Source organism: Staurois parvus, unplaced genomic scaffold, assembly GCF_062004578.1.
Source record: "Staurois parvus isolate SC_StPar_1 unplaced genomic scaffold, SC_StPar_1.0 ptg000246l, whole genome shotgun sequence".
NCBI classification, from domain to species: Eukaryota; Metazoa; Chordata; class Amphibia; order Anura; family Ranidae; genus Staurois; species Staurois parvus.
In genome coordinates this window covers 2,191,227-2,205,621 of record NW_028318042.1, presented here as the reverse complement: position 1 = coordinate 2,205,621, position 14,395 = coordinate 2,191,227, and the positions used below count along the sequence as shown (strand labels likewise).

The 14,395-nt window shown below is 45.8% G+C and overlaps 1 protein-coding gene across 1 annotated transcript in view; it reads left to right on the top strand.

Moving 5' to 3' along the window:
• Window positions 1-13,311, top strand: part of GMPPA (GDP-mannose pyrophosphorylase A) — a 40,794-nt gene extending 27,483 nt beyond the window's left edge. Inside the window, exons 10-13 of the mRNA XM_089680601.1 lie at window positions 1,186-1,232; window positions 2,735-2,827; window positions 4,516-4,684; window positions 12,480-13,311. Of these exons, the coding sequence (XP_089536727.1) occupies window positions 1,186-1,232; window positions 2,735-2,827; window positions 4,516-4,684; window positions 12,480-12,580 (410 nt within the window). The 3' untranslated portion in view covers window positions 12,581-13,311. The remainder of the gene's footprint in view (window positions 1-1,185; window positions 1,233-2,734; window positions 2,828-4,515; window positions 4,685-12,479) is intronic.
• Window positions 13,312-14,395: the final 1,084 nt, after the last annotated feature.

Here is a 14,395-nt window from a genome sequence, read left to right as displayed (position 1 = left end):
TTTGTGGAGTGCACGACTAATAGTTGTCCTGTGGACAGATTCTCCCACCTGAGCTGTGGATCTCTGCAGCTCCTCCAGAGTTACCATGGACCTCTTGGCTGCTTCTCTGATGAATGCTCTTCTTGCCTGGCCTGTCAGTTTAGGTGGATGGCCATGTCTTGGTAGGTTTGCAGTTGTGTCATATGGATTGAACAGTGATCTCCGTGATTGCTATGTCTTACGGACACAGCTGATCACGTGATGTTGTAAAAGGCCAATCACAGCGGTCTTTTACCACGTGATCAGCCGTGTCCAGTGACACAACAGATCACCGGTAAATGCACTTGCCGGTTATCGGCTGCACTTTCCTCACAAAAGTACTGCCGATAACTGGCAATTGTCAGAGGACGGATTGGCACTGATGATTAGTGCCCTGCAGTGCCACCCACCTGTGCCCATTAGTGCCTAGCAGCGCCACCCACCTGTACCCATCAGTGCTGGCCAGCAGTGCCGCCAGTCAGTACCACCTATCAGTGCCCATCATTGTTGCATATCAGTACAGCATCATCATTGCTGCCTATCAGTGCTGCCTATCCGTGCCACCTCATCCGTGCCACCCATCAGTGCTGCCTATCAGTGCAGCCTCATCAATGCACTTCGGTGAAGGAGAAAAATTACCTGTTTGTAAAATTCTATAATAGAAACAAAGAAACTTTTTTTTTTTTTTTCAAAATGTTTGCTCTTTTTTGTTTATAGCGCAAAAAATAAAACAGCCGGCGGCGAGTAAATACCACCAAAATAAAGCTCTATTTGTGTGAAAAAAATATGCTCAAAATTTAATATGGGTACAGTGTTGCATGAACGCTCAATTGTCATTCAAAGTGTGACAGCGCTGAAAATTGGCCTGGGTAGGAAGGGGGTATAAGTACCCGGTAGGCAAGTGGTTAAATAAGATGGATGGATGGATAGATAGATGGAGACATGGATGGATGGATAGATGGATGGAGACATGGATGGATGGATAGATGGATGGAGACATGGATGGATGGATGGATAGATGGATGGATGGATGGATGGATATACACTCCTGGCTAGACATATTCCAGGTGATCCCTATGTAGTTCTGTTGCTCTAGTTTTTGCTCTGAATAAATGGTCTCCAGGTAAAACATGCCAAAACAAAATATTTATTTTTTTCCTTTTCTAGGGAATGTGTACGTTCACCCAACAGCCAAGGTTGATTCATCAGCTGTGGTGAGTATTTGATTGCTACAAGAGAAGGTATTATCTTTTGTTGGATAAATCGGGACTTTGGCTTCATTAGTCTAGGGGTAGAGGAATAAGCCGCAGTTCCTACCATATTCCTCACTCCAGCAAGCTTCCTTCCTGTTGAATGAGTGGTCCCCTGAAACCGCTTGACTTTGTCACTCCACTCCTCACAGGCATTCCAACATCATAAAATACAATGTAGGACCAGCAATCCTGCATTGTAAGTAATGATGATCAGGGCCCACCCACACCCTGGGGTGGCCTAACTCCACATCCTTGTCGAAGAGTAGAAAAGAAAAGAGCGCCGACTGCCAGGAGGGTGAGGAATTAAGGGTCCATTCACATTTGTGTGACTTCAAAACCATGCGATTTTTTTTTTTTTTTTTTTTTTTTTTTTCATTGCGACTTTACAGAGCGACTTTGGATGATTGCAAATTGGCTTTGACCAAGGATAATTGTTTCTGCTGTACAAAGTCGCACACAAGTCACATGTGCAGCTTTCATACAAATTGTGAGGGTTTACATTGACGTTTATGGCCCTCAAGTCACATTAAAGTCGGTACTACTTTGAAGTCGCTGCAACTTGAAGTTGCACAGGTAGGAATGGTACCCATTGGGAAACATGGGGGGGGCGACTTGTCATGTGACTTTGGACCCCAAAGTCACATGACAAGTCGCATAAGTGTGAATGGGCTCGAAGTTAAGTACAACTGCTTAATTTCTACCACTAGACAAGACAAGTATTTGACCCTTACAATGCAAAGCGCCCCACTACAAGGATCATTTTTTCACAGAACCCAGAATGCAGCTTTAAGGTTCAAAGTAACTGCGGCTTCACGATAAAGATAAAATTGCCATATGGCTCCTCATACTTGTCTTACGGTGACGATGCTGACTTATTGTATTATTATTCTTCTTAATAATATTACAGGTACTTAAATAACGCCGATAATTTATGAAGTGAGATATATATATATATATATATATATATAAAATTTTATATTTATTTTTTTCACATCAGTCCCAGCCCTATGGTCCCTGGCTCACATTCATACACACACATGGTAGGACCAGTTTTAGACAGTAGCTAGTTAACCTACCATCATGGGCATGTCTTTGACGTGTGGGAGGAAACCCACGCAGGCACAGGGGTTCCCCCTGTCTAGTTCTGTGCAAACTCAAGGCAGGTAGTTCCGTGGTTGAGATTCGAATCGATGACTCCAGTGCTGTCAGATGGAAGTGTTAACGACTTGGCTACTGTGATGCCCTATGGAGGAGAAGCGTTTTCACACTAGGACAGGGAAGTGTGTTAGGTGTAATGTCAGTTTCTTCTGTAGGTGGCAGTATAACTCCTATGTTTGATTGAATAATTATCGTCCTTTAACGAACTACAAGAATATATTTTTATAATGTCTCAGCAACTGTGTCCACAGATCAGGTTGAGTGGCGCTTATCGTCTCCTGTAAAATTTCTTCTCTTCTTCACAGCTGGGTCCAAACGTGTCAGTTGGAATGGGAGTGACTGTAGGCGCTGGAGTGCGGGTGCGAGAGTCTATTATCTTACATGGTGCTACATTGCAGGTGAGAGAGCAGAACTCCTGAAACGTGTCTATATAATCACAGGATAGTAATCCTTGTTCAGAGGTGACCATGATCTTATTCCTGTAGAATGCAGTACAGCTGGGCTCATTGATGATGCCAAGTTGGTGGCCCATAACATCCAATCTGATTTCATTTTGTTATCTGATTTAAAATCAACTGGGATGTTGTTGGCTGCTTTGGAATGTAGATATCTTCCTCGACCCTCATCTTCTAGGACACGTGTCAAACACAAGGCCATTTCATGTGGCTTTCCCACCTCTCCTGCAGCTGCGGCACCCTCCCTCATCTATGTTCTCACCTTGACTCAGCAGTCGGCAGCATAGAAGAGGTCAGAACTCCTCTTCCAGATACTGCTCCTCGCCATACAATGGCAAAGAGGCTCATCTCTGCCCCCCCCCCCCCCTTTTCAGCAGTTGGCTGCAGAGAGGAGCACAGAACTCCTCCTCCAGATCCTGTGCCTCTTTTTGCAGCCACAGTATCTCCGCCTCCCCTGGTCTCAGCAAACTCTGACAGCTGACTCCAGCCCTCCTCTGGTCCTCCTCCAGACCCTGCCCTTTCTGCTTACCAGCTCTGCCCCCAGCAGCACAGAGTAAGAGGGATGCTCTGTGATGTAATGGAGGGCAGAGAATCTTGACTTCTGAAAGTGGGGGAGCTTTTGACTTCTGATGTATGGAGGGGGTGCTCTGGACATCTAGTCTTACAGATACATCTGGCCCTCTGGGGGCAACCATAGTGCTGATGCAGAGAGAGTGTTCCAAAGATCCCTCTTTGCCTTCTATCAATAGGATCTCATCCTCCAGCGAGGCTTGAGGATGACTCCCCCCAAACCCCCACCCCCCACTGCTTTCCTGGTTCATGCTGCCTTAAGGGGCACCCCGGGTGAGGGGCATTCCTCTTTATTATGCTGCATATTTGGGTTAGACTGTTGACTGTTAATTAACCAGGATTCATATTGGATCGACATGCCAAGTCATTTTCCCTCACAGCCTCTTCCAGGGTACAAGCGGGCAAAGTCCTGCCGAGTTCCCCTAATATGCATCTTTGAACTGTCCTTTGCCACTCTTGTGTTCAGGAACTATAGTTGATATAATGAATCACCATGTATAATATGGAGATGCAGCCACAACACCGCGGGGGTCAGGGCAGGATTTCGGATGGCAGCAGGGTTTCATGGGGACCGCATTCTGGGACATTATTGAAATGTCTGGACTTTTCCCCTGTGCTCACAAGTGATCTCAGTGCAGCCGCCAGGGGGAGCCAGAGGACTTTCCTGACAATGTCCCTGACATGACTGAGGCCTCAGACTTTTTCTTCATGTCTTTGTTGCAGCCGCGTGTATTGAAAATCTTGGTGGAAAGGGCCAACACTTTCTTGTATAAGGTTTGTTACTGTATAGTACACAGGAGGGTTGATTTATTAAAACTGGAGATTGCAAAATCTGGTGTAGCTGTGCATGGTAGCCAATCCGCTTCTAATTTCAGCTTGTTCAATTAGGCTTCAACAAAACAATCTGGAAGCTGATTGGCTACCATACACACAAGATTTTGTGCACTCAAGATTTAGTAAATCATCCTCACAATGTTGCACCTCAGCGGTATTCCTGACCGATTCAGTGAGTACCTGATAAAGATTTTATGGTGTCAAACAATAGTCTTCTCTGTCTGCAGGATCACAGCTGTGTATTGAATACCATTGTGGGCTGGGACAGCAGCATTGGACGCTGGGCTCGAGTGGAAGGAACACCCAGTGACCCCAATCCTAATGACCCGTATGCCAAAATTGACAGTGAGACCCTCTTCAGGGAAGGGAAGCTTACCCCATCCATAACTATTCTAGGTAAGTGAATGCATTTCTTATTGTTTTTTAAAAACCGCCTGATTCTGCATAGAAAACAAATTACTTAATTGCATGCTGTTTATAGCACCTAAGAGTTAAAGAGGATGCTGGGCAACAAGAATGGTGAATCAGAGAATTACTAATACCGTCAAACATTGCAGCTCTAATTTTAACCCCTTGGCGCCAGCGCCTCCTGTCCCTTTAAGGTTTCCAGAAGGGTGTGTTAGGATCACGTGACCGCCATGATTCGCTGGCAGGGCGGTCACATGATCGGGAAAGGTCCCGATCGAAAGAGGAGATCAGGACTTTTCTGTGAGTACCGAACATGTGTGCTGGGAGCATGTGGGGCGCGCGCTCTCGGCACATATGTTTTCTTTTTAATAGAACACAAATGTGTGGGCGCTCGGCGTCTAGGCCCAGACGCCGGGAGGCCGCATATTTGCTTTCAGCCTGCGCCAAGAGGTTAAAGTAAAAATTGTGCTTAGTTTACCTTAATCTAAATATATATGTTTCACCATTGCCAAGGTGAGTCAGAAGCCTTAAAAAAATAATTCCAGGCAGCAGCATGTTCTACATAGTTACATTGTTCCAGCTTGGACCAGCGTAACTATGTATATACCATATCTGGCTGATGCCACTGAAGTAGATATTGCTACTACAGTGATCTCCATTTGCTTCTAGGTCCTGTGCTGAGCGGCTGCTTTCCTGCATTGTAAACACAGGAGGTTGGATGCTCCGCAATGGTGCCATCCAGAGAATGCTTTGCATTCTCTGAATGAATGTAAAAGCCTTCCTTCTCTGATTGGTTGAGGTGGAAAGGGGGGGGTGATATCACGCTCTTCACTTCATGCAATCACAGAACGCTTTGCATTCTTTCAGAAAACGCAAAGCATTCACTAAATGGTGCCCAGGCTCATCTCCCCACCTCCTGTATTCATAATATATCAGGCCGGCTGCTCAGCATGGGACCGGGGAGCAAGTGGAGATCCCTGTAGTAGTGATGTATACTTTAGTGGTTTCCAGCTTCCAGAGGCTTTGACCAGGTAAGTCATATATGTAGTTACATTGTTCCATCTTGGATCAATGTAACTATGTATAACATGCTGATGCCTGGAATGGCTCTTTACTTTAATAGAGACTTCAGTCTATTTCCACTATTTCGGTCTTTTGCAGCATCTCTGTGATCTGCATGCAAAGCTAATTGGTGACTGAAGGGGAGGAGCAGAATTGTGAATTCTTAAAGTGGAACAATACTAACCTCTGATCCACTGATGCACCATCCCAGAGCTCCCCGCCTGACCGCTGACATCTTTAGGCGACTGGCTTCCGGGTACCGAACACCAGCTGCTGTCATTGGCTGGGCGTGGATGACATCACACGCGCAGGAGTTCAGACAAGTTCAGCATTGCAAATGTGTACAGTGAGCTGTCCCTGTGCACTTCACTGTACAGGGGCAGACAGGCAGGGAGGTCTCTTCTGCATTAACTTTCCTGATTGTTCAGCCCTTTTACATTTTTAACCTAAAGTTCCACAAGTAGAATGATAGGCAAACTGTTTTGTTTTTGTTTTTTTGGATAGTGTAAGAGATGGCTATAACACCATCAGATAGATAGATATAGGTGTGTGTGTGTGTGTGTGTGTGTGTGTAAAATAAAAATCTGATGGGGTTATAACCATCTCTTACTCTATCCAAAATGGAAAAAAAAAAAGAAAAGCAGTTTGCCTATAGTTCTACTTTAAAGTTATATAATATATATAATTTCTTTTTTTTTTTTTCACCATCCATGTTGTCCCATTGTGGAGATTTCCTTTCACTTCCTGTCCCATAGCCAAGCAGGAAGTGAGAAGAAAATACCCCAAGTCTCCAGAACTAGTGTCCCCATTGAAAAATTTCCCCTCTATTACTTTTCTGTGAACATCCCAAAATGTTTTTTTTTGTTTTGTTTTTTCATTTGCTTTCAATAATAATGCTGCACAGGACAAATAGAGAGGGTGAATCTCCTTAGCAGAGCCACAGCCAGCAGAAAAAAAAACTGACAAGGGTTCTAATCCCTTTTTACTCTAATAACTCTTCAACTAATAAAGTTTTGCCTTTTAGTTCTACTTTATTGATCCAGGATGTGCAGACTGCGGTGAATTGTTAATCAGAGTAGTTGATACTCCCTGGCCTTCAGGATCACGGCTCCGAGATTAGATGTTCTTGGTTTATTGGTATTAAGAGAATTTAGCACAGCAGGAGCTTGGCGTACCGAAGATGAATGGAGAGGTGCGGGTATGAGGCGCTGGACCTATTGGTTGTTTTTAGTCCATTATTAAGGAAAATGGTTTGATTCATAACGCAAAAAACGCAGGCTAAGGCAGCTCATACAGAAGGGGGGCCTCGGGGCGCACCCCAGGAGGATTCAGAACATCTAGGAGCACATAGTGAGCACCAACCTTATTTTTATTAAGTTAAAAAACATACGTTTATAAGTCGTTAACTGATACAATGCAAAATGTATATCTGAGGTATGTCAGGGGTTGCATATGTTCAGCTTCATTGGGGATTGGAAGCTTGTGTCGGACAGTGTGGCAGGACTCAGAAGCTAAATGGTCTGTTTTGTGTTTTATTTATTTATTTATTACAGGTACTTGTATAGCGCCATCAGTTCTACACAGCTCTTTACATATTTACTTTATTGCCAAAAGTATTGGGACACCTGCCTTTACACACACATGAACTTTACTGGCCCCCCAGTCTTAGTCCGTAGGGTTCAATATTGAGTTGGCCCCGCCCTTTGCAGCTATAACAGCTTCAACTCTTCTAGGAAGGCTGTCCACAAGGTTTAGGAGGGTGTCTATGGGAAGGTTGGACCATTCTTCCAGAAGCACATTTGTGAGGTCAGGCACTGATGTCGGGGGAGGAGGCCTGGCTCACAGTCTCCGCTCTAATTCATCCCAAAGGTGTTCTATCAGGTTGAGGTCAGGACTCTGTGCAGGCCAGTCAAGTTCCTCCACCCCAAACTCGCTCATCCATGTCTTTATGGACCTTGCTTTGTGCACTGGTGTGCAGTCATGTTGGAACAGGTAGGGGCCAAGCCCAACCCCTGAAAAATAACCCTACACCATAATCCCCCCTCCACCAAACTTTACACTTGGCACAATGCAGTCAGGCAAGTACCGTTCTCCTGGCAACCACTAAACCCAGACATGTCCATTGGCGTGCCAGACAGAGAAGCATGATTGGTCACTCCAGAGAACACATCTCCTCTGCTCTAGAGTCCAGTGGTGGCGTGCTTTACACCACTGCATCCGACGCTTTGCATTGCACTTGGTGATGTAAGGCTTGGATGCAGCTGCTCGGCCATGGAAACCCATTCCATGAAGCTCTCTACACACTGTTGTTGGGCTAAACTGAAGGCCACATGAAGTTTGGAGGTCTTTAGCTATTAACTTTGCAGAGATAGTTGGTGACTTCTAACTGTGCACTTCAGCATGCTCTGACCCCGCTCTGTCATTTTATATGGCCTACCACTTAGTGGCTGAGTTGCTGTTGTTCCCAGTTGCTTCCACTTTGTTATAATCCCACTAACAGTTGAGCGTGGAATATTTAGTAACAAGGAAATGTCATGGATGGACTTATTGCACAGGTGGCCATCTATCACGGGACCACGCTTGGAGTCACTGAGCTCCTGAGAGCGACCCATTCTTTCACCAATGTTTGTAGAAGCAGTCTGCATGCCTAGGGATTGATTGTATACACCTGTGTCCATGGATATGATTGGAACACCTGAATCCAATGATTTGGAGGGCTGGCCCAATACTTTTGGCAATATAGTGCATATTGTACATTCACATCAGTCCTTGCCTCCAAGGAGCTTATAATCTAATGTCCCTAACTCACATTCATACATACACAGTACACATACTAGGACCTATTTAGACAGAAGTCAATTAATCTTACCAGCATGTCTTTGAATGGTGGGAGGAAACCTGGAGTTCCTGGAGGAAACCCAGGCAGGCACAGGGATCATACAAACTCCAGGCCTAGTGCTGCTAGACAGATGTGCTAACCACTTAGCTACTGTGCTGTTTTTGTGGAAGCATTAGTACCAGACCGATACAACCTTTCAAGGTACAAAAGGCCATTTGGTCTCCAAATCCTTGCAGTTCTTTGGAGATTCCTGACACTCAGTCCAACACAAGCTTCCAATGTTCTGACCTCCTTGATTAATAAAACTTTTATATTTTGACTCTATTAAGCTACTGTAGATCTCACTTTGTGTTCCTAATCATTTTAGAACAATAAAGGCCACCATTGTTGACTTCTCTTTCTAAAAATACCAGTTCCCTGGCTCCTTCATGCTGAGTCACAGTCTAGCACAGGGGTGGGCAAACTTTTTGACTTGAGGGCTGCAATGGGTTCATATATTGGACCCGGGGGCCGGACCAAGAGTAGATGAATGATGTGTATGTGTCATCCATAGTAAGCATAGTAATTAATCCCCCATAGTAAGCATAGTAATTAATCCCCCATATAGTAATTCATCCCCCCTATAGTAATTCATCCCCCATAGTAATTCATCCCCCATATAGTAATTCATCCCCCCTATAGTAATTCATCCCCCATAGTAATTCATCCCCCATATTAAGTCCCCAAGCCCCCCCTGTGTCAATTCACTTACCTTTGCTCCGCGCGTTCCTCTCGCCGTATTCCCGCGCCGTTCCGGTGTAGCATGAAAATCTGTCTCCTATGAGGATCTGTCCCCCTCGAAGTATCTGCGCATGTGCCAGTTTCAGGCATTAGCAGCCGATCGGCGATCTCCGGCACATGCGCAGATACGTCGAAGGGGACAGATCATCCTGACAGTATCACGCTCCGCGGGCCGGATTAAAAGGTCCGCCGGGCCGTAGTTTGCCCATTGCTGGTCTAGCAAGTGTGCATATTAGTACTTTTTTTTTTTTTTACCAATCTGCATGTTTGTTCCACGTCACTGTCTTGGGGTATAAAAGCAAGCGACAGCTAGATAACTGTCATTTTAAATGGCAGCCTGCAGATTTCTCTGTTTCATTAAAGGAAGCTTGTGCCAAGAGAAATATATAGGCTGCCAGTGCTGACCTTTCTCTCGGAACGCTAGTTGCAGCCTGATCCTCTGATTGCAGTACTGTCTGAATTGTTAACCCTGTTCATGAAGTCAGGAGAGTTCTGATCTGCAAGCAGGGGCAGACTGACAACTCATGGGGCCCCCGGGCAATAGGGGTTCATGGGGCCCCTGTGTCCTTGCACAAACTCAAAAAATCCTATGAAAAAGGTATCAGGGGCATCTAATGGGGCCCCCTACTGACTCCGGGCCCTCGGGCAGTGCCCGAGTTTCCAAATGGTCAGTCTGCCCCTGTCTGCAAGCTTGTTTCCGGTCAGTGCTTCAAATATTTAAGCCCCTAGAACTGCAGCTACTATTTTTTAGCAATGCTAGGCTTTACCAAAGTTCCTAAGAATGGGGGGGGATTCACCCTGTAAAGGGTAGGTTGACTGTCAGATTGCGAGTCGACTTTTGGAAACCAATGTATGTGTATATGACCGCACTGGATCTATATTTGGTATCAAGGAAAACAGAGCTGATCTGTCCTTCAGAGAGTTCTGTAGCTAATAGGTAAGGTGTCCGTGGGACTTGTTTAGTTCTCTGACTGCTGTCTCTCTGAAAACAGCAGTTGCTTCCCCAGTGATATGCATCAGGGGATGAACTTAACGCCATTCTAAAGGTTATGTTATTTTTTAAAATAACAAACATGCTATATTTCCATGTGCAGTGGTTTTTCACAGAACAGCCTGGATCCTCCTCTTCTCAGGTCCCCCACAGGCTCTCCTGGCTCCCCCCTCCTGTCAGGTGCCCCCACAGCCAGCAGCTTGCTATGGGGGCACCCGCTGCTCTGTGTGTCCAGTCACACATGGATCCACGGCTTACCCCCCTCAAAAAGAGCTCTAATGAAGAGTACCCCCCTCGAAACACATCAGCATCTGCAGACCTGTGTGGCATCTCTACTAAAGTGTTTCAAGGGGAGGGCCCCCTCTTCCTCAGTGCTCATTTTTGAGGGGTGTAACCTCTTCATCAGAACTCTGATAAAGAGGGGACCCCCTTCGAAAAACACGTTGGCGAAGATGCCGATGCCACATACGTCTGTAGATGCTAACATGGTTTGGGGTGGGGGGTTCTGGTGAAGAAGGTAGTCGTAGTCCAACCCCCCCCCCCCCTTCCCCAAAATGAGCTCTGATGAAGCGCGGCCTCTCTTGAAACACATCAGCATCTGCAGCCCCATGTGGCATCTTCACTGACATGTTTCGATGGGGGGGTCCCTTCTTTATCAGCGCTATTATGAAGAGGGGTCCAACCTCAAAACACCTTGGTGAAGATGCCAAATGGATCTACAGCTGCCGACATGTTTTGAGAGGGGTCCCCTCTTCATCAGAGCTCTGATGAAGAGGGGAAGCCCCTTAAAATGAGCTTTGATGAAGAGGGGACCCCTCTCAAAACATGTCAGCCTCTTTACCAACATACAAGATGTATGTGTAGTGGTTCTGGCGGTTTTCCATTTAGATATTCATGATGAGCATGCCCCTTTTATTGGTTTGTAGATATGACTACTTTTTTTTTTAATAGACAGTGTTTAAAGATAATGCACTGGGCTGATGCTCCCTTTCTCTGTCCTTTTATACATGGTTCCTTTTGAACTACCCCAGTCTGAGGAGGGCAGCAAGGCATGGTGCTCATACATGAATGAAATTGGTGTGGCTACTCCCTGATTATCTCACGCCTCGACTACTGCAACTCCCTCCTCACCGGCCTACCCCAGTGCAGGCTCTCCCCGCTTCAGACCATCCTGAACTCAGCGGCTAGACTTAGCCACCTCACCAACCGCTCCACCTCTGCCTCCCCCCTCTGCCTATCCCTCCACTGGCTCCCTATTGCCCAACGCATCAAATTCAAACTACTCACTCTGACCTACAAGGCCATTCACAACACTGCCCCTAACTACCTCACCAACCTGATTCCCAGGTACCACCCTACCCGTACCCTTCGCTCTTCTCAGGACTTCCTTTTATCTTGCTCCCTGGTCTCCACCTCCCACGCAAGACTTCTCCAGGTCCTCCCCCATCCTCTGGAACTCACTACCCTAATCCATCAGACTGTCACCTTCCCTCCTCACCTTCAGGTGCTCCCTGAAAACCCACCTCTTCAGGGAAGCCTACCCCACCCTCACCTAACAGCCTTCCCCTTCATTCCTCCTACCACTCCATCCCCCACAGCCATTTCCTCCTGTACCTCTACCCCCTCCCTCCTAGATTGTAAGCTCGAAAGAGTAGGGCCCTCTAACCCCTCATGTACCGTTTGTTGGTGCTGTACTGTTTCATGTATTGCCCCCCCCCTCTATTGTACAGCGCTGAGCAAACCCTTTGGCGCTATATAAACTCAATGTAATGGATGTATCCATGCCATTTAGAATAGGGGGGGGGGGGGGGGTTACCTAAATTTGGGGCCCTCTCCTGAGCACAGGAGGTAGAACTTTGGGTTGCTTCTCTACTCCTAGTGTAAGTTGACTTTGGGGGGGATCATTTCTCAGGATCGGAGTGGAGTTCAGCAATACGACGCCAGGAAAGGTGAGTGTTTGTTTGCATTCACTTTTTACAGGTTACAGCTTCATTGGTATAATGAGTCACTTTCGGCAATGGTGTGTAGAGAGGTTACAGTTGACAGTACACCTCATCCATCAAGAACGTCATCTGCTCATTAGTGTTCTAATCTGTTGATTTGTCTTCCAGGCTGTAATGTGTCCATCCCTGCAGAAGTTGTCATATTAAACTCCATCGTCCTGCCACACAAGGAGCTGAGCCGCAGCTTCAAGAATCAGATTATTCTGTAATGGGGGCGAGACACCAGAATTTTCTGCTCACAGGGGGCCGAGAGAACTGTCTGTGTTCCGGGTCAGAAAATGAATCGTTCCCCTGTAGCCATCATACTGAGAACTGAGATTTGTATTATAGCAGGAAAATATGACACGGACCTGCTAGAGTTTTCTCAGGCTTTAGGCACAGGGCCCCTGCAGCCCCCAACACAAACAGGACTGCTGAAAGGGACTGCCACCGAGAGATTCTGTACAGTGCTGGAGGCGGCTCACTGACAGCTTATTAACCCCCAGGGCATTCTTTCCATTGTGATAACAATCTTGTGTACTGGATGTCTACACGGCTGCAGGCACGGTCGCGCACCCGGCAGAATTTATTAAAAGTCAAGTTCTGAGAAGTCTCTCGTACCCTTTGCTGACCTCTTCCTCTATAGCTACAAGACTTTACCGCCGCCGAGCCATGTAGATAGGGATGTAAGCTTTCAAAGCCAGTGTATCGGTTACAGATATTAGGAGCGGCCATGCTGGTCCGGGGAGCTGTTTGTACAATGTGGAGGTGATGAGATTAGAGCGCACAATTGTGAAAGTTCCTCCACCACTGCAAACATAGCCGGGGGGCTGCAACTGCTGTTATTAGTTTACAGAGAAAAATGGAAACGGCTTTGAACAAGGAGAAAGTTCTGGAAGAAAAGGGTCACCCTACTGAACATACATCACATTTCTAAATTAATAAAAAAATTGCCACTGGGCACCATTTGTATTGTGTTTTTCTGCAGAACTGCATTATAATGTAAAGAGACACTGTCACCATTTTTTTTTTTTTAAAGGTAAATTCAAATGTTTACTTTCATCATAATTTTTTTCTTTCTATAAATATTTTTATTCCATGCAATGTGCCTCTAAACTTGCTACGGAAATTACATGCCAGAAAGTGTCAGTTTCTTGACGCATCTCCCTCCTCCCTTGCCCATCATATTTATTTATTGCAGATATTTATATAGCGCCGTCAATTTGCGCAGTGCTTTATATATATTATTATACGGGATTTATATAGCGCCAACAGTTTGCGCAGCGCTTTACATATATTGTTATACGGGATTTATATAGCGCCATCCCCCCTACCCCCCCCCCCCCAACCCCCAAGGGGTGTACAATCTAAGGTCCCTTACATACATACTAGGGCTAATTTAGAAAGGATCCAATTAACCTACCAGCATGTCTTTGGAATGTGGGAGGAAACTGGAGTACCCAGAAGAAACCCACGCTAGCGTGTGGCACTAGTATGACCTGTACCTGTGAAACAATCACTTCTTAGCGACAATAGCAATTACATCACTATCTATAAATTGCTGTTAAAGTTGAACTCTGGGAAACGATGATTTTGGGATATTTGCTATGTATCAATAAGTCACCTCTAATTTATTTATTTCAGGTACTTATATAGCGCTGTCAATTTACGCAGCGCTTTACATATATATTGTACATTCACATCAGTCATTATCCCTCAAGGGGCGTATAATCTAAGGTCCCTAACTCACATTCATACATACACATACTAGGGACAATTTAAACAGAAGCCAATTCACCTACCAGCATGTCTTTGAAGTGTGGGAGGAAACGAGTAGCTGGAAAAAAAATGCAGGCACAGGGAGAACATGCAAACACCAGGCAGGTGGTGCCATGGTTGGGATTTGAACCAACAACCCGAGTACTGCCAGGTGACAGTGCTAACCATTTAGCCACTGTGCTGCCCATAGCCCTCTCTTCTTGAAATATCTAATTACTGTCTGTGCTGGCCCAGCACCTCTAACCCATTCTTCACCTTCCTACATA